Source organism: Desmodus rotundus, chromosome 4 (assembly GCF_022682495.2).
Source record: "Desmodus rotundus isolate HL8 chromosome 4, HLdesRot8A.1, whole genome shotgun sequence".
NCBI lineage: Eukaryota > Metazoa > Chordata > Mammalia > Chiroptera > Phyllostomidae > Desmodus > Desmodus rotundus.
In genome coordinates, this window is record NC_071390.1 from 83479749 (window position 1) to 83502638 (window position 22890).

The window sequence follows — 22890 nt, forward strand, 5'->3', positions numbered from 1 at the left end:
AGGCACTCAATACTTTTGTTAAATGTTGCTGAATTTAATTCAGACAAAATTGAAATTGTAAACTTGCTACATAAAAGATAGCTAAAGTGTTTTCCATTTATAAACTTGTTAGTTATTCAGTCAGTCCAAATTAATAGTTCTGAAATCAATTTTATCTGACGACATGATATGCCAAACTGAGGTATTTTTATTTTTGGTTTATCCCACTTTCTGGAACATTTGATAGCAGCTTTCCACCACAAAAACATTTTTAGATTAAAATTACTTTGCCCCCTATGGTTATCTGTGGGCACTGGTAACAAATTGTTTCTGCTAGTGCTAAGTGAGCCAATGCTGATTGGCCATTGGGAACTCTAACAAACTTTAAATTTCAGCAAAATGCCCAGAAACTGCTAAGCCTGCAGAGGAACCCAGGTATTCTGAAGGTAAAAGATACCAGGTAATTTGGCTTTCTTGATGTGCTTGATAGCTTTCTAATGTAATTGTTTACATTTTCAGGATGCATGCCAATCAGGTAGAGAGATGACTTTTGAAAATAAGTACAAATTGAAGGTATTCTCTACTGAGCACAACTGTGTAATACTTAGTGCTTTGTTTTATAAAACAGAAAGTGCATTACTAAGTTCTAGGAATTATCAACTAAAAGCGATGGCCATTTTTCTTTGATGTGGCTGTCAGCATCACTGAGATCCACAACAACTGAAAGACTCTAATATTGCGCTATTCCTCCACTTAGAAACCAGAACAAGGATAACGTTATCGTATCAGTACTTTCCAATCTCATTTGTGCTGGTATCCTCTTTGCTGATAGTTCTCAGCATTAAGTCATCTAATAAGTGACTTGTTTTGTCCTGATCTCTAAAATGTTTGGATGGCTACGTTATAGTTAGAATTAAGCTTTTTAAGGTTGTATTAATTTTGAAGAGAATAGCCTAGGATTTCAGGATGTATAAAAGTTATATTTATTTCTCCAAATAAAAGTGTTTTTACCTTGAGATGTTTAAAGATTACAACAGTATTTAGATGATTTCCCCATTAAAAGTGATTTCCCTGAGTATTCTTAGAGTGGTATAAATTTCTTATTCTCGTATTGGTTGCTATATGTCTGTGTGGTAGTTAGTAAAATACTTACTGTTCATCAAAAGCAACAGATGAGCAACCCAAGGTTATGTTGACTTGTTTTTCTCAATTTAATGGCCACTTAAGTGAGCTAACTAGAGATGCTTAATATATTTACCAAAGGATAAACATGTACCTTTATCCATAGCTAAATGTTAATGTTTAAATATAATTTTGTTGATCCCAATATAAAATATAATTTGCCCATAAATCAACTACATGTAGACTTTTCTGTAATAAGTAAAAGAATAGAAATGTTCCCGGCAGTATAAAATTTTGATTAAAAACCTACTAGCTCTCTACCTACATTGCCAGGTTCTTTATTTCAGTTCTGCCCCTAATACCTGAGAATTCTGAGGCAAGTTATATGACTTTCTGTGTCTATTTCCCAATCTATCAAATAGGACTAGTATGCCACCTAACTCATAGGGTTATTATGAGGCTCAATTAATTGAATGTGTGTAAAATATTTAGAATAATGCTTGGTTCATTTTAGTATTCAGTACATGTTAGCTAGTAATATAAATATTACACAAATTGTTTCACTCTCCAGCCCATGGATGGGTACTAGATCAGACACATTGCTAATGATTATGAGGACATTAATTGGGTACCAACCTGGTAGCAGACAAGATTGTATTCCTCACCGTGGAGCCTGCTACCCTGGCAAATCATTTAAAAAGTATCTTATAAGCTGCTCTACTAATTTAATCTTATTATGAATTATATAAAGCAAATGATCTTTCTAAAGACAATAGGGAAAAGTTTGGGCTGACAATAAAGCAAATAAATGTTTATACAATTTATTTCTATTAACTGACTTCATTGCCTTAATAACATTGGACAATTTTCAGTTTCATATTGGAATAATTAGACCTCTGAAAGCACTTACATTTAAGTATTCACACTTGAATATAAGTAAATTACAAAGAGGGTTTTTTTTTTTTCCTTAAAAAAGGACTTGTAGGGAGAAAGGTGTTTGTATACTTTTGTGCTATATTTATACTTAGGGTTGCAGTTGTAATTGGCAATGCTTTAGGGTAAAATATATATATTGTCTTTTTACAGAGATTCTCAAAGATGCAAATTGTCTGTTTGGGACTACTTCTTTTCTGTCTGACCTGGGCAGAACCAGTAAGCATTTCCGATTTCAGTTATGCATCATAAATTCTGTTGCTCTCTTCATCTATTTTTCTCTTCAGCAATGTCTTTTCACATTAGTAGAACTTACCTAGTTCAGTGGTAATGAAGTACCAAGCAAAAAGAACGCATCCAGCACTCGACACCAAAGCCTGCCACCAAGCAGGCCTTTAATACACACATGCTGAATTATCGGATGTCTACACGTTGCCTTTTAAGAAAAACCAGAAAGAGTACTTCTGGGAAAACCAAGAGCCAGCCACGGTGCTTTAAATCAGCTAACACTAATGAGTAAATGCTCAGAGACTCAACTTACAACATGTCAAAAGAACTTTTCAATATTTTACTAAAAACTAAAGGAAAAAGACTTTAATATTTTAAGGCTAACCAACTAGATTTTGCAAACACATGGCAACACAGAGAAACCAGAACTTTTCTGTAATTCTTGCAACACCTCAACACTGTGAGATCTTGGTAATCAGTTTCCCTTCATCAGTGAGGCTAAAGATGGGAGGAAGTGCCCCACGCTCACCCCAAATGGGGCTCCAGTCTCCCTCTGTGTCTCTTTGTCTCTCTGATTCACCCAGATGAGTACTCAGGAAGTGACTAAATTATCTCGTGAAAATGCTGAGTGTTACTGGTATTTCTGCAATGCAATTGCAATTACAATTACATTGCCAATTACATAATGTCTGGAAAGCATCCTAACTTCCCAGAGTAACCTTTCCAGTTGGAGACCTGTGGAAATGAGTGGTCACTCTGTTGCCGGAACTACTTAAATATAGGTCCTGAGAGAGTGGGTGGCCAGTCGGGTTACCCACTGACAAGCATGAACCGTGTCGTTGGGTGAGGACAGCAGTTGAGGAAAGCTTGTCCCCTCTCTGCTCACTGCCTCTAACAGTCCTGTGGGGGCCATTCTGGTTAAAATACACATCGGCCAGGCCCAAACCCCACAGCTTAGCTCAGTCAGGGCCACAGAGGCATGTGTTCAGGCATGATGGGAACCAAGAAGGTCTTGCTGACCCAGCTCAATCCCACCAGCCTAGGTTGAATCTATTTTGAGCAACACAGTCCAAGGAACTCTCCAACCATTTTCCAGTAAATGTGCTATGTCAACCTCAATCCAGTGACCACTGGTCAAAATCAGGTGCCAACACTGCTCCTCAGAGGGAGACAAGACCATCTCCAATACAGGGTCACAGTCAAGGCCAGGAGAACTGCCAAGTGGGTATGGTGGGTAGAAGAGAGGGGAGCATGTTTCAAATGAAAGAGGTTTTGCGAAGACATAGAGACACAATTTGGAATTATAAAAAGCTATATATGATATTTTCTCCTAGATATATAGGTTCTATTTGAGCAATTATCTAAATTTTTAAATAATAGGCTGTTAGAATAGGCAATTGGTATATATTGCATTATTTACATATGTTTTGGGACAAGAATGCAAATTCAAACTGCAGGGATCCCTCCTAGGGTCCCCGGGTGGGTCTGGAAATTGAACTGACAAGACACGTTACCAGGGAAAAGCACACAGCTTTACTGAGTTTCACACGTGCACGGGGGCCTTCACAAGAGGATGACGACTTGAAGAGTGACCAGAGCCAGAAGCTTCTATGCCTTTTAGACCAAAGAAACAATAAATTTGTGAAGAATTGACAGCCCAAAATTTCGGGGCTAGGGATAGTCTTAGCCCTGATCTTCCTCACGTAAGAAGATCAGCGTTAGTTTAACAAGGTGTGTTTGCAGACTCCTCTGGTGTGCTCCCTGGATTGGTGAGAGTCTGCCTCCAGTAAAAGAATTTATTTCCTGCCTTTAGGCAGAAGAGGAGAAAATTTTTCTGCTTACTACTTTTTAAATGCTTTCAGCAAAGAGGCATATATGGGGGTAACATTCTGATTTCCTTCAAAAACAAGATTTAGAAATAGAAGGACATAAATGGTGATTATTGGGCCATGTGATTTAATTAATATTCATCAATATGCAATTATAGTGTAAAGACTTTGTTATAAGTTACTTGGTTGTAAGTTCATGATTTTTTATTGTGAACTATACTAAGGTACTCTAAACTACCAAATATGTTTTAAAACATGCACATGTGCTGTGTTTTGTAAGAAGATGCCAAATACCCCAAACTGTCATTTATTTTTTAAGTTCACATCTACCCATCTAATTTTCATGTTTCATTTTTCCCAAAGCCCCACTTCCAGATATGTTTTGTTGTTTTAATATTTTTGAGAAGAGGTGCAGTGATTTAAATTTATATGCACAAGATCATAGAAGGACCAACATAAAAAAGGAAAAAAAATTATAAAATATGCCTGAAGGGACTTGATATAAACTACAGAAACACTTCCTCTTATTATTAAATATGTTTTTTCATCTATCAGGCCATTTAAAAAAATTTATTTTGATCCTGGGACTTTGAGACAGAAGATTTAAGTCAAAATATCTCCTTTACTTTGGCTACTACTACTAGCTGGTTAATTGTAGGCAATTCTGTTTCTTCTACTTCCTTTTTCACAGGGGTTATTATAGGAATCAGATGAGATCATTTATATGAAAGCAATTTACACTGTAAAGTGCTATATAAATATAAGGTATCATTGACAAACACTTTTTTCATATAAATTTGTACTTTTATTTTTATGGCAAGCTTTGTCCTTTTCTGTTTGTAACAGATAAGTTTCCTAGAATGGAAGTATTGAGTAGATCACGATATGTATTTTTTGATAGATATTGCCATATTTTCTTCCCAAAACACTAAGCATCTTAATGACCTCACAACCAATGTGTATCATACTACCCTTTCTTCTAGATCCCATCCAATGAGTATAAAGTTATATCACATTATTTCTTTAATGTGTATTTCTCTGTATTTTATAAGTTGAATTGTAATTGCCATACAATATTATATTAGTTTCAGGCTTACCACATAGTGATTCAATATTCTCATACAATATAAAATGATCGATATGGTAAGTCTAGTTACCGTCTGTCACCAAACAATGTTATTATAATACTATATTATTGACCATATTCCCTAGGCTGTACATTATATCCCGGTGACTTACTTATTTTGTAACTGGAAGCTTGTACATCTTAATCCCCCTCACCTATATTGCCCTCCCCCTTCTCCCCTCTGGCAACCACCAGTTTATTCTCTGTATCTGTGACTAACAAACTACTTTTGTTTCTGAAATGGAATGGAATGTTAGGCAGATCTACCTTGGAGCTCAGCTAATAGAGCACTTTTACTAAAGTTTCGAGTTTATATCTAAGATGATTTCATCAGTCAAGGTAGAGTCAGGAAAACAAAATTCATGACCGGGAGTTCAGTAGGAGAATGGTTCTAAAGCACAGGATGAACAGAAAGGGCAAATCAAGGGTGATGAGGCCACACGAAGATTGAAGACACTACCAGGCCTTGGGCTGGAGGAACAAGGAAGGAGGCAGTGTTCTCGGGGGGGGGGGGGGGGGGGGGGGCCTGGGGTGGGGCTGGGGGCGGGAGCAGCAGGAACTAGGACCACGAAGGAGATGCCTCCAACCCTAGAGATGCAGCCCCAAACTGAGAGAGCATGGAAGGACATACTTTGGCTTCTTTCTCCTTCTACCCTTCAGTCTCAGGCTTGGTCTCCCGTGAGCCAAACCCAGACTGCAGCCAGACAACAAAGGAGTTCAGGAAATATTGTTTGTGGGGACCATCACAGAGAAAGCAGAAGTATGGCCTCTGAAAGCACGCAGGATAATTGCTCATTATCTATTGCTACACAACTCAGCCCACTTTAGCACAGGCATTCAAACCCAAACCAGCCTACCCATCGGTTCCTCTTGCCACATCTAAGATAACCTAGGAGTTTCAAAAATGAATAAGGAAATTAAAAAAATACTGAGAATAAAAGAATTGGTACGTCTGTTGCTTCCATGACAAGCTTGCTCACACATTCTCAGGTCCTCCTCTGCATGCTCTCCTGTGACACCTAAATTTTAGCCTAAACATCTGGAACGAGATGTCTGGGTCTATGTCTTTTTAGTTTCTGGCCTCTCTCTACCTCTTGTCCCAGGTGCCCTCAAGATATTTTGACACTTTCATGTCAGACCAAGAGAAAGCATTTGAACCAATTTGCAGGTCACTCCATTTTCCTTTTCCTGAAGGAAATACCTGCCGAGGTGACTGGCAACAATAAAATCTCATCCTTAGGTGTAGTGCTTCCCCATACATGCAGAGCTATGGTTTTACTCTTGCAGGATAATCAGCAGCATCTTATCTTGACTTACACAGCAATTACTGAACTTAAACAGTTAATGCACATAAAGTCCACATCACTGAACTCTGGTCGGGGTTCACTGACTAAACAACACCCAGGGTTCCAGTGAAAACTTCTTTTTCAATAGATACCAGTGACAGCCAAGGTTTTTCACGTGGAGAACCACACCTCCCCAGCCTGGCAGCTTCTCTGAGCTTGAACGGGGTTCGATAATGGGGGTGGATGGCGTTGTCTCCCTCCAGGGAGGACCGGGCATGCTCTGTAAGACTGGAACAAACGTCACTGTGGCGGGGCGTCCATCCTCCCTGGTCAGGATGATTTTCCACACTGAGTAGTATAACCCAACGGGCCAAAAATAAAAGACTTGCTGTTTGAAGAATTAAATGAAAGAATAAGTGTTTGGTGAAGTTTTATTTCTTGTTTCCTTTCAGATGGTTCAACCACAGGCTGAGAAAACTAAGCAAGACTGTGTGGAAGAACAGAGGGTAAACAGAATTATTCTCAAATAAATCTATTTTAACTCTGTAAAGGAAAAAGTCAGTCAGGGGAAAATTTTAACTGTCCAAATATTCTTGTGTACTTAGAATGAAAATACAAAATTATACAACAAAATTTTGACATTCTAATTCACACAATGTGTGAGATTAGCATCCTAAGAAAAGAGAAAAGCATCCTAAATGGAGATTTCTCTTTACTATAATTTCTTCCTTCAGAGGGATAAGTGAGTAAAAATTTGGAGCTATTGTTATTCGCGAACTATTTTTCTACGCATATACACTAGAATAAAGCAACACAAGAGGGAGAAAACAAAGGGAAGAACATTAATAAGTCTTAATGGGAGTTCTGTTCACATGGAGTCAATTTTCCATATGCATCAGATTTAAGCAAGTTCCCTCAGCTTTTCAGGTCACCAAATTGCAGCTTAATTCTGCCTGCCACGGTTTCTTCTGGCAGCCTCAGAAAATTCTGTTCCAAGAACCATCAGTCCTCTGTTCTCTGTCTCAGCTGAAAATTACAAAGGCAAAAACTGAAAATGTAAGGGCCTGAATTTTCATGCTGTGAGTTTTGCCATTTTGACATCAGACATTTATACTGTAAAATCTGCCTTTCTTCTAATCCCCCTGCGTCCTCCCACCTGAAAATATTTCCACGTGATCCATTTCTATTGAAAGTTAGTAATCAAATTGATACGCCCTGGGAAAGAGGGCAGTTGATAGTCATACTTAGGGAAAACTAATTTGGAGATAGATAGAAAAGAGAGAAACAAATTACTATATTCGGGGATTGGTTGGCATACGCCCTCCTGTGGTTATAGGAAGTACTGCCGTTTGTTAGATGGAGAATTAGACTTTCAAGTTTAAAAATAATCTGTACGGTCAAAAACAGAGCAGGAAACTTTTTAGTGAGAGAAAAACTCATCTTGATGTAATGTTGTATTTTTTTAGATGACATACAAGGGTCACCATGAGAAACATGGGTATTATATTAAGTATGTTTACACATCATCTGGGAGGAAAAATCAAACTAACGTGAAGGTAAGCTGAATCTCTGAGTGATGATCCTTACCCTGAGTCAAACTCTGGACTAATGCCAGGGGAAGTTATATGGGAGACAGTTTGGTTTTTCCCTCTCTGTGGTTTCTGCCCGTGCCTGCTGCCTTCGTCCTTTTCCTACATGCCAGCATCCTCAAGCAACTTTGCCCCAGAACCTGTGTTCCAGAGTCTTCCTGACAGAGGTGGGCCACCCCACACCCTGGCCCAAGTCCTGCCCTACTTTAGGACCTGTTGAGGCAGGTGTGGGACTGGTGGGCTCTAGATGCCCATGAGTTTTTTGGTTTATTGCTTCTGATTAATTTTTTTTTATAAGGAGGTTTTCTAGATGTATTCTACCATATACTCTAATAGTGAGGATTAGAAGTCATTTTAGCCTAAAGAGTGACACATTTTAGTGTCCCTTAAATTATTCCACAGGGGATGCCATCTGTGTCAGGATGCTCAGAAGGGAAAGAATGAGGGCCTTGTCACTAGAATGGAACAATAATTCTTTTCACTCAGTCCCTTCTTTAAAATTCATTGGCCAAAGAGCTGGACACAGCTTAAAGTGCCATCATCAAAAAGGACTACTTCTTTTTCCAAATCTGGCTGCATTTCCCATGAAAGTTATAGTTTCCCCTTAGAATGTTGTTTTGTTCTGCTCAATATTCTTCAGATGCATCTCTAAGACTAACTGCCTGTTAAACTCACTTGTTGTAACAAATATGTATTGAGCTCTTCCAACTGTGCAGGATACCATGGGAGATAAAATGATTGAGAAAACTTAATTCTTTCCCTCCAGGATGTTAGAATTATAAAAGAAATAAATAAAAGAAACAAATGGCACTTACAAAAACCATTAACCCAAGACAGATGTGCAAAATGCTATGTAAGTGGTACTCCAAACATCATGCTTTAGGGCCTGGAGCAAAAAAGATTAGTTTCTAGCCTCGTGTTCAGGAAAAACCACGTAATGGAAAAAATTCAGCTGAGTCTCAGAAGATGAGTGGGATTTGACCAAACAAGTGGGTGGAAGAGGCTATTCTCCATGAAAATAATAATATGAGTTAAGGCATAAACATAGAAAGGCAGAGCAGAGGAAATCAGACCAGCCAACTGATTCGTGATCATACCATCAACAACGCAACTGGTAATCATTTAACATGAGCAAATGCAAAAATAAGTGACCACCACATACCACAATTTAAAAGGGTTTTCTTAATGTTCTCATTTATAAAAGAACTCTATTCAGTCTTTAGTAAAATTCACACAATTCATTAGTATATATGCTACTGTTTTAAAAGCAGTAAAAGCACCAAATATAAAATAAAACTTCCACTTTAGAGTACAGAGGGAAAAATTAATAAGGAATTATTATCATCTACTGATTTTCTAATGCATCTGTTTAACTCAAAAGAATATATTAGCAGTAAGCAAATGAACTCAATTGCAAAGGAAAATATAAATGTTCATGTATGACTTTCCAGAATTTAATGTCTTAAAATGAGTCAAATGATTAAAATACTTCTTATCTAGAAATATCTCACTATAAAGTTTTTTTCTATTTTATTTTTTCCTCACTGCAAAATCTTATTTTCAGAATATACCTGCCAAATAAAGGATTAGTAAATAATGATGTCATAACTCCCACAAATAAATCATTTTGAATTACTGCTTAAAAATACTACAAGTAGGAACTTTTGCACATTGCATATCAGCCAGCTTCATACGAATAGAGGGCACTTCCATAAACCAATTTTATCTTGAGCGTCAAGTGTGAGGAGACTCAACAATTTCCTCACTGCTTCTAACATTAATAAGATACATGTAGAAAAACAGGCAGCCCTCCAAGTAGGACAGTACTATATTTGAGAGAGAGAGAAAGAGAGACAGAGACAGAAATGAACATGCAAGTGTAAGAGAAAACACTTTAAAAAACATGAACTCTGTGTCACTGGCAATGACTCACTGGTCACAAGATGAGGACCACACTCTGTCTTCCTTCAAAACCCAGGTGCTAATCTACATTTCCAAATTTATTTCTTATTCTCTTCTTCGGATTTCTCTCCTCCAAACTTATACTTTTATTTATATTATTTTTCAAATGTTTCATGTTTCCAAACATTTTAATATGCTACTTATTCTTAAAATATTCTCAGCACTTCCGTTTGAGGTGTCTGAATCTTACCCATCCTTCAAACCTTGTTCATTCTTCTTTCTTCTTAAAACCTGCTTGGGTCATTCCAGAATTAGCTCTACTAACGAACCTCTATTGAGTTAAGAGAATCTTTTTATTAAGTATCTGGTTGTGTTTCATATATATATATATATATATGCTAAGAATTTTTAGATTTTAAAAATGTAAAATAAAATAATCACTTTATGTTAAAAATTACACTTTAGCAGGAAGGAAAAAACAAAGACAATACCGCTCTTCACCATTCTGGCAAGAGAAGAAATCAAGAGCCAGCATCTAAAGAAAACATTTTACAAGAAAGAGAGAAAAATTTGTTCCTCCTTGGATTCAATAAAAATAACCAAATTAGTAAACCCCCAAATCTTTTTGAAAATAGACAGACAATGAATGAAGACTATAGTATCAGTAACAATGAAAATGCCCACAATAACCTAAAGATGCCCATTTACCCTGAGTCCACTGGGAATACTGGGCCTGAGGATGGAGACAATGTTGTCAGCGAACTACATGACCAAGAAGAATATGGTGCAGCTCTCAACAGAAATAATATGCGACATATAATGGAGCCAGGCGCTGTGATTAAACTGTTGGGGGAAGGAAACAAAGAGATCAAACCCAGGAATATTGAAAGCAAAATTCCAGCAAGTGAGCACTCTGCGAAAGATCTCTCAAAAAGTAAGAAGAATTATCAAAGAGATCCTCAAGCCCCAAATATTCCAGTAAAAAGCAAAAGTACCCACCATATCCACCACAAGACTGACTATCTAAAACAGTCCCCCAAACTCAAAAACATCCCCAGTGATTTTGGAGGCAGCGGCTATCCAGATGTTCAAGAGTGGGGGGACAATGATATCCCTCCTTTCAGTGGCGATGGCCAACCTTTTAAGGACATTTCTGGTAAAGGAGAAGCTATTGGCCCTGACTTAGAAGGTGCAGATATTCAAACAGAGTTTCCTGGCCCAGGTGAAGCTGGGACTATTAACCCTGAAGCAGGAGGCCCAGGTTATAGTGACATCCCAGAAAAAGCAGAAAGTGGCAGAAATGCCATTGGAGCCAGGGATGAAACAGGGCAAGGGGCAAATACCGCTGGTGTAAGCCTAGTGGAGGGCAGCAACGACATCATAGGCAGCACCAATTTTAAGGAACTCCCTGGAAAAGAAGGGAACAGAGTGGGCGCTGGCAGCCAAAATGCTCACCAAGGGAAAGTAGAGTTTCATTACCCTCATGTGCCCTCGAAAGAGAAAAGAAAAGAAGGCAGTAGTGATGTAGCTGTAAGTACTAATTATAATGAAATTCCAAAAAATGGCAAAGGGAGTAGTAGAAAAGGTACAGAACATTCTAACAGGAATCAAGTGACCTCAAATGGAAATCAAAGATTTCCAAGTAAGGGCAAAAGTCCAGGCCGGCTCATTCCTTCTCATGGTCTTGACAGGGAAATTAAAAATGAAATAGGTTCCCAGAGTGGCCCCTATAACGAGAGGACTATAACGACACACAGTGGGGAAAATCAGCATGCAGCCCGCAGACAAAATAACTCTAGGTGGAGTAAGGGCGCGCCACAACGGAAAGGCTCCTGGGGCTACAGAGAGCCCCATGCCCACGGGAGGCTTAGACCCCCTAAAGACCCTGACAGCAGTGAGTCGTCTGACAGTGGCAGTTCGAGTGAGAGTGATGGTGACTAGTCCGGCGGTAATTCCCGGCAGGATGAAGGTTCGAATACCTAGGCACCCGTGACTTGCTGGTGAAGGAGAGCCACCTGAGAGCAGACCAGGGGAAGAAGGACAGAGCAGGGGATTGAGTAAGCCTAGAAACCCAACCTCCTGGGGAGGACTGTTGCTATTTTAGTGGTCATAGTATAGAATTCTATCCAAAGCTACGATGCTTTATCAAATCTATTTGAAGTTATGCCGCTTTTTTTAAGGAAAAAATTCATTAAGGATCTATGGAATAGGAAACATCTGAATAGGTGTCATTTTAAAGTAGTTTGTGAATGTCAAACTTCCTTTGTTGTTGCTTTGTAGACATGAAAACAAACAACATCTCATATAGTAACCTGTAATAAATGATCAATGAGAAAACTCCACCATCTGTGGTGCTTAATTTCAGAGGTGGCCAGATTGGTTGTGTGTCTGTCAGAGGCAGTGCCGTGAAATCAACCTGCTGAATAAAGCTTGAAAGTACCCTCCCCCCCTGCCCCCCTCCCCCCCCCCCCCCCCCCCCCCCCCCCCCCCCCGCCTTCACCAGCACTTCCTTTTCCTCCGAAGCCCCTCTGCTCCGACAGACACCCTGCTTCAGCCTCTTCCCCAGGTGCACATAAGCAACTTCTTACAAGGCAAACTTTACTTCCAGAAACAAATCTCCATTATCACCTTTCTCAGTTCTACCTCCTTCTACTCAAAGAGAAAGGGAACTTGAAATAAATGCTAAGTGAACCTGAAAACAAGGGTTATCTTTTTTGCTTAATTTATTCTCCATCTTGCAAGTATAAAAAAATTCAGTATCAATGGAAAGACTTAACATATCACCTAATAAATTAGTCACCATCAGAATTCCAGAATAAACTATTCCTAGTAATTTGATTTTTGTTTATAAAAGACAATTTGGTGCATGTACATGCACAACTAGAAGCAATTAATGAAGTGAAAAAAATACATAGGGATTTAAATTGCATATAAATGCATTGAAATCAACCTGCTGCTTATATCCCAGATTATATCAGGCTTACGCATGTGAATGGCCTGAACAGATGAAAAACACTTGGCACTTAAAAGGGGGGAAAGTGAGCTGCTAAAGAAAATGAACACTTTCTTTTGTTGTTTGCAGCAGGACCTTCCAAAGCCTGTCTGTCCTCCTCTGCTCTCTAGGGGGGGAACTGCATTTCAATTCTCTGGTCAGATGTTATTTCCTCTGTCCTGGCTTGAGCGTTCATGCATATTTATTCAAATTTTCTTTATCCTTTTAAAGGAAACTCAGTGTTTCAAAATCTGCCATGCATTACTATAAGATGCAGACATGGCGGGGCGAGTCCGAACTGGAAGGAGCAGAGACCTGGAAACCACCCTGCCGCCCTGCAGAGCGTCTGTGCTTTAGCTGAACTCAGGTTTCAGCCATCGAGCTGACTAGCTTCCTTTTTCCTTTCTCTCTTTCTTTTCCTTTTTTCTTTTTTTTAAGTAAACATAGATTTCAAACAAGGGCAGAGAATCTCAGCCTAACAAAGCTGCCCTATATGCAGTGCTTGAAATGGGCATAGCCTGCCACCTTGTGCCCGAAAAGAAAAGATCCCTCCAGGCTCTGGTATTTATTTCCACACCTGCTGCTCCCTCCAACCCCACCCTCATAAATTTCTCTGCTTGGAAATATCTACCTCGATTTTGCAGCCCTAATTAACTGTTCTTGACAACCCCAACCAGTAAGGCAATATATCTGATGCTGTTTGGTATAACATGCAGCTCAGTTGAAAAACTTCTACTGGGTGATCCCATCTTTCAAAATTCCATGGGGATTAAAAGAAGAGGAGGAAAGATGCTTATTAAGATGATACTTTAGTCAAAGAGAAAGACATAAAAAAGATACAAGGTAGACTGTGGTAAGTTCAACAATAGAAATAGAAATAAAGGAACTATAGGAGTTCTGAGGAAAGAGATAAACTCTAGCTAATAGAAACAGCAAAGATATAGTAAAATCCACTTTCCTTAAGGTCTCACACATCCAGAGGGGCGGCAGATAGTAAGTTCCAACAGGAAAATGAGGGCTTGACAGTCGATGACCTTCAGTGATACTATCGGTATTTTAGAGCTTACGAGGGCTCACTGCCCAGAGGAAGGGGAAGCGGTGATGGGACCGGAGGGGGAGTTGGGGGGTGGAAGGCTAGCAAAAAGGACTCCAAAGGGCTATGGCTGTCATCTAGAAAAAACATAAGAGTGTCTCCTCACTTAGCCTTTAGGGCCCGCTTTGAACTAAGGAGGCACTCAAGATCACATTAGTTTCAAAGGCACTACGATGCTTTCCCAGAAGCCCAGGTTTCAAAAACAACTCCAAATGAGGTAAACTCTGCTAGTCAAGATACTGATGGCTAGAATTAGGTGTTAAAGTAGAGCACTAGGCGGCCTGAAGGGAAAGGAGAAACAGATGGGTCTAGATGAAAGTCATGGAAAGGAAAATGGGGAGCAGAAGGGAAAGACTGGGAAACAGGGGATTAGAAAACACTCAGGAGCAAATCTGGAAAGAAAGGAGAAAAAACTTCAATACCAGATCTCAAGGCCAGAAACTGAGATGAGAAAAAAAATAAAAGTGACAAGTGGCTTCACACATCTGCAAGGAGATCCACGTGAACATACATGGTTTAGACTTCAGAGTAAGGACAAGAAGCGCTGACTAGGTCTTGTCTTGTTAAATGACCAATACTTTATATATTCATGTGGATTGTGCAGAGTAGTGTACGTGCTCCCTGTGCAGAAATATGGTTCTTACTATGTTTCAATTTTAAGTAGATTGTTACTATTTGTTAGGTTAATGGTCACAGAATTTAAAGAATTTTAATTTAACAATTTTTATTTAAAAATAAGATAGAAAAGCCTCTGAAAGATCTCACAGGGACAAAGGAGGAATAAAAATATTTAAAGAAAACTGCTAATGAAATAAGAATTAACACCAGACAGAGAGACACTTAAAATATAAGATAATAACAAAAACAATTTTATTACTATAAATTAAAACATTCCTATGAAGTAGTCTTTTCTTATGTGTTTCTGGTAACACATAAATCCTGGAAAAATCTTAAAACCTGAATATATCATTAACCATAAAGAAACTGGAAAATGTAAAATATGTAAAAAAAATACCCATAAAAAATGCTCGGGGCCCAACAGTGTATTCTTTCACACTTTCCACCTTAGATAACTGGCATGATACCCGCCCCGTGTACTGTTTTAGAAATAGTGGCAAAGACGGAAAGCTGCCTGCTCCACTTGATGAAGCTAAGGTGACTTTGATATCAAACCCTCAAAAAGAACCCAGACAATCATGATACAGACATCATTTATGCACATAGATTAGAAAAATCCAAGCAAATGTAATTGCAAAAGTACTTTCAGAGTCATTCAGTATGACAAAAAAAAGTTTATCCTAGAAGTACAAAAGTGGTTTAATATTATGAAATATAGTCCTATAATACATCACATCAGTAATTCCACTCCCATTAAAAAAAAGTCATTCATTCACCAAATATGTGACTTCAGTTGCAATCAGTTGACTGTCTTTGTGCCAGGTACTGTCACAGGTGTGGTGGGTGCCCTTGTGGAGCTTTCATGCTAATGGGAGAAAGACAGGCAGGATACAGAAACAAAGAAAAAAAATATGTTAGGTAGTGATAAAAGTTATAGGAAAAAATCAAGCAGGAAGGGTGATAGGAACTGCCATTTTAAATAGGGTGATCAGAGAAGGCTGCACTGAGGCGACATTTGAGCAGAATCCTGAGAAAGATGAGAAAGCTAGCTATGTGGATATGAAGGAAGCATTCTGGGCAGAATTAACAGCAAGTGCAAAGGCCCTGGGGCAGCACTCGGCCTGGTGAACTGAGAACATCAGGGAAGCCAAAATGGTTTGAGTGGATGTGCAAGGGGAGAATGATAGATCTGCTCAAATCCAAGTAACAGGAGCAAGGAAGACAGAGCCTTGTAGACTAAAGGATTGAGATGGAAATCCAATAGAAGATTGTGAGCAAAAAATATGGATGGTCTGAATTATCTTGAAAGGGTAAGTCTGGCTACTGTGATGGAGAACAGAACAATCTGGTAAAGTGAAAACAGAGTGCGGTCAAGAGGCTGTTGCAACAACTAGATGAGGGGCAGGGGAGACGAGGTCAGATTCTGTGTGTGTGAGGAAGCACGCACTCAGGAGGCACACGCTGCCAAGGTTTACTGATGACTGCTGTGAGGGTTCAAAAGAAAGAAAAGGGGTACAAACAACTGCACACTTTTGGACTGAGAGACTGGGAGGATGCAAACTGTCACTCTAAAGTACTCAAGACCATTTCTGATATTCACATTATTAGTAAACAGGAATTCCAAACGTGGTATGCTGTAAATAGGATAAAGAATGTACATCTTAAAAACAGCTAATATTATGAATGATGGTGAAATTACCAGTGGCATTTAGATTTAATTTTTTAAAAACAAACAAGAGTTTGTAATATAGAAAAATTTGGAAAACACTAAATATCCTTTAATATTAGGTTGAACAAATTGTGGTAATTTATATAATAAAATTTTTTTAATTTAAAAATATTTAGTAATGTGGTGAAATGATGCATTAACGAAACAGGATATTAGACAGAATATAAAGTATGATATCAATTTTCTTAAAATATGTATAAATGTATATTTAGGAAAATGTGATACATATGTGATCTTTGTAAATGTGTATACTGAATTTTTCTTTTCTTTTATGATCAGAAAGACTATAAACATTATTTTGGAAAAGAAATGGCATGCAGACTGATTCCAGGCTTACTCTCACAGGCATTTAGTAGGTCATAGACGAACGAGCGAGAGCCAACTGAAATAATGACGCCTCCTCACTTACTCAGAACCGCATAGTCCCTGTAAAACCGTCTGTCGGAGAGTCCGAGTGGCTTCCCTGAGGCTTGGGGAGGTCTGAGGGAAGCTTCCACACCCACTGTTTTATTGATGCCCCCCCACTGTCCCTCCCCTTGTTATAAAACATGTTGGCTCCCCCAGGGGCCCTTCCTGGAAAGAGCTCCTTTCTTTCAATAATCCAGGTCTCTGTGAAGACAGAACGCCAACATTGAACAGGCCACCAAAGTTGACTTTGTAGACCACCACGGACTCGTGGATTATTGTTCACAAATTCTATTAACTGAAAATGTGTTAACAGGAGACAGTCTCCCAGAACCCAAGCTTTTGGGGAACACATAAGGCAGCAAACACATCTCAAATGAGCCCATTGTGACCTTTGCTCCTTTCGCACTTTCAACTTTTGCTCCTTTGGTTCCTTCTTTGTTTCCTTGTCACACTTTCTGTTCTTTCACAGAGACATATGCTGCAGTCATATCCTATTAAAATGACTGATTTGTACGTGACCTATGGCTCACCACGGCTCCACAGCCCCCTAATCATTTCCCACACGGTGGTGAGCTGGGGAAGCCGCACCTACATGCTGGGAACAAGTTCTGTTTTGAAAGAGCTTGTTTAAAGGTCCATGTTGGGAGGGTGTCTTGTAGTTCACTTTAAATCATTATTTTCATCACTTGTTGGTGGAAAAAATCCACGAGATCACACTCTCTCTCTATCATAGACTGCAAGCATTCCCACATGCCAGGTTAACACAGCTAACGGTCTGGCCACAGATGGAGAGCAGCAGCTTTCAGCTGGTGTGCTGCCAGAATCTTTAAGACAGGGGTGTCCAACCTTTTGGCATCTCTGGGCCACACTGGAAGGAGAAGAGTTGACTTGGGCCACACACTAAATACACAAACACTGATGAAAACTGATGAGCGAAAAAAAAGGTCCGTGCATAATTTTCATGACATCCGCCACCACAAATGAGCAGAGAAGTCCTCACATAATAACCCTAATTAAGCAGCGGCCCTTTTGATAATCTTTTAAAATTGTCAAGCAGGTCCCAAGTTTGTGATCATTAATATAGAAAATGTACATATGTAAGTAATAAAATGTGATTGACTTTTGAAAATAATTTTCATTATAAAAGTAAAAGAAAAGAGGGCAACATAAAACTAGTGGGATGTTTGACATTGTAGTTGAGAAATTAGTCCATCAATATCTGGTTTGATAGAAGTAGTTGCAATTCTCAGTGAATTCTCAAGTTGTCATCAGATATTTTGGTTCTAATTTCCTCTTTATGTGTTTCATTCTTGAAAATAGTTGCTCACAAATGTAGGTGCTGCCAAATAACGATGACATGAATAAGGCGTGATTGTGAAGCAAGGGATGTTTGTCCCTGGGAAGACAGGACCCATAAAAGTGCAGTAGAGACACATGATCAAAGTTTTCTTTAAGTTGAGGTCAGATGGCAGCTCTGTGCATTGTTTGAAAACTGGCAGGTATTGTACTTACGTCAACTGAAATGGAGTTGCAAATATAGCAAAATATTGATTATTTTCCCAGAAATCTTGAAATCTGTTTTCAAATTTCTTCTATCAAATCAAAAAGCAAGGCTGCATATGTTTTGCTGTTCATAGGGCTGTGTTGAGTCAACATGTCGAAATGCATAAAATTGTTTGCCTGAATTTGAGCTTGCCATAATTTCAGTTTCATTTGGAATGCTGTTATGGTTTGAAACATGGTATTGATAAGCTGGTTTTCACCTTGAAGGTGCATGTTTACCTCATATAAATGGCCAGTTAAATCACTAAAAATGCTAAATCTGTAAGCCATATGTCATCATCAAATTCCAGCACAAATTTGTTTTTTGATACCATAAACTCTTTTCAACATTTGGCCTCGACTCAGCCATCTTACTCCCAAAAAATAAATGGTATTGCCATAGTCAGCATCAGTACCTTTAAGGAATTCCTGGAATCAGCAATGATTCAATTCCTTGGCTCTTATGAAATTTACAGTCTTGATGATGATTTGCATGGCGTTATCCATTTTTAAAGCTTTTGGGCATAAATTTTCTTGGTGTACTATGCAATGATACTTCATCAAACATGGGTTTTGGGCAGCAATTGCATTGTCGTCTATTAATTTTACAAGCCCCTCTCTTTTACCTACCATTGCTGGGACACCATCAGTCACTATACCAGATATATTGACTATGGACAAAGGAGATAGCTTTAACATGTTTTTTACTGCTTCATATAAACCTTTTGATTTAGTTGTGCCTTTTAAAAAAATATATTTTATTTATTTATTTTTAGACAGGGGAAGGGAGAGAGAAAGAGAGGGAGAGAAACATCAATGTGTGGTTGCTTCTCTTTGCCCCATACTGGGGACCTGGCCCACAACCCAGGCGTGTGCCCTGACTTAGAATTGAACCGGTCACCCTTTGGTTCGCAGGCCAGTGCTCAATCCACTGAGCCACACTAGCCAGGGATAGTTGTGTCTTTTAATGGCACTAAAGAAGCCATTTCTTCAGTGACATTATATTCGTCATCAATATCACTAATAAAAATGGCAAGTTGAGCCATATCTGTAGTATTGCCAAAGCATAAAATTTAAAATTAGCAGTTTTACTATCCAAACTTCTTTTGATATATTTTTCCAGTTTCTTCAATTTGCCTGCTTATAGTCTGGTGAGACAAACTGACTTTAGAAATACCCCCTTTTTTCAGGGCAAATTATATCTGCCACACTTTGTATAGATTGCACCATCAGTAAATGGTTTTGATTTTTTTGCTATTAAATATTCTTCCACATAACCAGCTTTTACAATGGAATCCGCCCGAGTTGTAACTTTTTGAAAACATTTTTGTTGAGAAGACAGACTTTTTTTTCAGTTTCACTATTTTGTCCTTACCACACAGTCCTTCATACACATTGAATTTGGCAGCATGTCTTTGCATATAATGCCTTTTCAAAGTATAGTCTTTGAAAACATGCACAAATTCCCTACAAATGAAGCAGAGTGCCTTACTATCTGCCTCAACAAAAAAGTAGTCATCTGCCCAATTTTCACTGAACAATCTTCCTTCATCCATATTTTTTGTTTTTTTGAGTTCTTTTTTCTTTTGAGGTAGTGTAGAAGCCATGCTTGGATTTAAAAAAAACAATAGATAAGAGACTTTATTTACTTTTATTATGAAAATTAATTGACAGGAAAATAGAAAGCAAGGTTTGGGCCCTTCCACAGCCCTCTGGGCTGCTGATGCAGGGCAATGTGGAGGGCCGATTGTAAAGTGTGGTAGGCGATGTCAGGTACCACCAAGGTCTGGAAATACCTTTCATAATGAAATAAGAATGCTTACCTGACTTCTAAATAGTGTTAAACCCCTAACGTTGCAATGGTAGGTTGAAATATTATTGCTAGCCGCTGCCCCGCTGAGTCACTGTGAACACGTGTGATGTCTGATGGTGTCAGTACTACTGTCTGCCCTTGGAAGATAACACTGGAAGCCGCACTCCACGGTAAACCTGTAGCCACGCATGTGTACAAGTAGTGAGAGCGTACATACATTTGTTTTATGTGACATTGCAACATGTAATCGCAAAAAATCTCATAATGTTTTAAGTAAATTTACAATTTTGTGTTGGGCCGTACTCATAGCCATCCTGGGCCACATCCTGGGTGGGACGCCCCTGCTTTAAAACATGCAATACCTGACTGTTTAGTCAGGGGCACTGACCTCTTTTCCCTTAGACTGTCGAATAAAAAATGACAACAGCCAACAAAACAATAGCTGTTCAGTGTGAACGAGTCAAAGTTATATCTATTTTTTAATCAGATCAGCAAAAATATATTTTTTGGCCCTGACTGGTGTGGCTCAGTGGATTGAGTGCTGGCCTGAGAACCAAAGATTCCCCAGCTCAATTTCCAGTCAGGGCACATGCCTGGGTTGTGGGCCTGGTCCCAAGTAGGGGGTGCATGAGAGGTAACCACATATTGATGTTTTTCTTGCTCTCTTTCACCCTCCCTTCCCATCTCTCTAAACAAACAAACAAACAAATAAATAAATACAAATTTTTTTGATGGCTGCAGAATTTTAGTGGTTCCTTTATGTGTGCCATGAGATGAAAAAGGTTGAAAATTACTGACCTAGAGAACGCCTAGGAAATTGATTTGAGGGTCACTAAGAGGATGCCCGTGCTAGTGATTTTAAACTTTGGGTTTTATTAAAATCACTTGAGGAGCCTATTAAAAGTAAGGCCCCTTTGCCCTACTTTTGGTCTCATATCACAAATATTACTCTATCTACTCACTGATACAGTGTTTCCGAGATCAACTCCAAACTACCTGCATCAGACTCATTCTTTGCTACTTGCTTTCTCCCCGTAGTCCATCTGGGGTATCAGCATCTATAGAACTATTCATTCTTTTTAAATGCTTGCACCGAATTTCACTGCTTGGATTTAGTGTGGTTCTTGGCCACACCCTATTGATGAATATTTAAGTAATTTTTAGTACAAGTTATTAAAACCAGTGTTACAATAGACATTTTTGGCTGTGTGTCTTTGGGTACAATCATAAGGTACATTTAGCAGTGCCAACCCTGTTTTAGGCATCAGAGACACAAAGATGCAACATCAAGCTGTACATGTCTGAAACCAGTTTCTTAAGTAAATAGGTGAATGCTGCAATTTACATAAATTTTCCCTAGGGAAGTTAATTTTGAACACTGGAGACTAGGTGAGGTAGAGTCATCTGAGAATTTTTTAAATAAAACAAAACCTCTGGAGCCCCATCTCCAGAAATTCTGATTCCAGCCTCGGGTGGGTCCCAGGAATCTGCAGTTTAAGAAACTTTCCAGGTGATACAAATGCACAGCCAGGTTTAAGAGTCACTGCCCTGGGGACCCATATGCAAGAGCCTCTGAAGTTAAAAACCAGAAAACAGTCACTAGATGGCAACCTTGCTCACTTTTTTTTTAAAGCACTGAAATTAAGTGCAGCACTTGAGAGATACAGGTGGGGGTGGGGTAGAAGAAGACAAAGAGACTGACTTTCCTTTCGTTTTGATTTCATTTGGAGACATTGTCTCCCTATAGGATATGAGAAGTCATTTTTTTTAAAAGGACACAAACAGAAGCCTCTGTTTTATAATACCTGTGTCTCATTACTTTGAACACTCTAATCAATGACAAGGGCTTTTTTCTTCAATAGTCCCCCTGGAAAATTTTAATCCAGCTGTTGTTTGCACACATCTCTCCTATAAAACCCTGAATTTCCTATTTCCTAAGATAATAGCTGAAAATATCTTAACTAAAAATGTCTCTTTCCTTTCTCACTAATGTCTGGATCCCATTAAAGCCAAAGACCAGCTGGGCCCAGTTTTGTGACACTAAACCCCTTGACATTAATGGCACCGTTTTGTTTTCTAATTCTGCTCGCGAAGGTGCATAGACTCTTGGAAGGAACCTTAGAGGTCATCTCGTCCAGTGCACCTAAAACAGGAGCCATCTTCTATCCCTACTAGCTGGTCACTTTGCCGCTGCTTGCTTATACTAACAGGGAGCTCACTACCTGGCACTTCTGTTTCTAGGCAGAATGATTCACTCTTTCTCCACATGACATCTTTCACATTCTCTACCTTTCTCATCAAATTTAACATTTTTCAATGACCTTTCATGTGCCCTGTCACCATGCTAGACATCTTATTGTTTATATATTGTCTACATATCTCAGCATATAATGTGACAATTACCTCCCTTATCCCAGCCACTCACTCCTGTTAGTATAGTCCAGGATTGTGTTAGATTCCTTAACATCTACAAAATTCCTGTGGCAATGCTTGGCCGAAAATAAAGGCTGAATTAATATCAGTTTCCCTCGCTTCACCTTTAATTTATAATCCTGTAACTACAATACTATCCTCTTCCTGTTTTTTGTTTGCTTATGGCTTGTTCCATAAGAACCCTTCCCAGATGAGCTCTGCCCTTTGTACTTTACTTTCTGAATCAAAATGCAAAATGTAATACTTTGTAATACTATTTTATCAAGGT

At 38.9% G+C, this 22890-nt stretch overlaps 1 protein-coding gene across 2 annotated transcripts; it reads left to right on the plus strand.

Annotated features, from left to right (window-relative positions):
* The first annotated feature begins 353 nt into the window (after positions 1–353).
* On the plus strand, positions 354–12297 carry MEPE (matrix extracellular phosphoglycoprotein). Of its 2 annotated transcripts, none has more exons than XM_024574739.3 (5): positions 354–439; positions 2188–2253; positions 6956–7009; positions 7970–8059; positions 10460–12297. In XM_024574739.3, the coding sequence occupies exons 2-5, from the start codon at positions 2200–2202 to the stop codon at positions 11933–11935; spliced, it is 1674 nt and encodes a 557-aa protein (XP_024430507.2). In that variant the 5' UTR covers positions 354–439; positions 2188–2199; the 3' UTR covers positions 11936–12297. The 2 variants fall into 2 exon arrangements, with proteins under 2 accessions (XP_024430507.2, XP_053778928.1); XM_053922953.1 differs by having other exon boundaries at positions 10463–12297.
* Positions 12298–22890: the final 10593 nt, after the last annotated feature.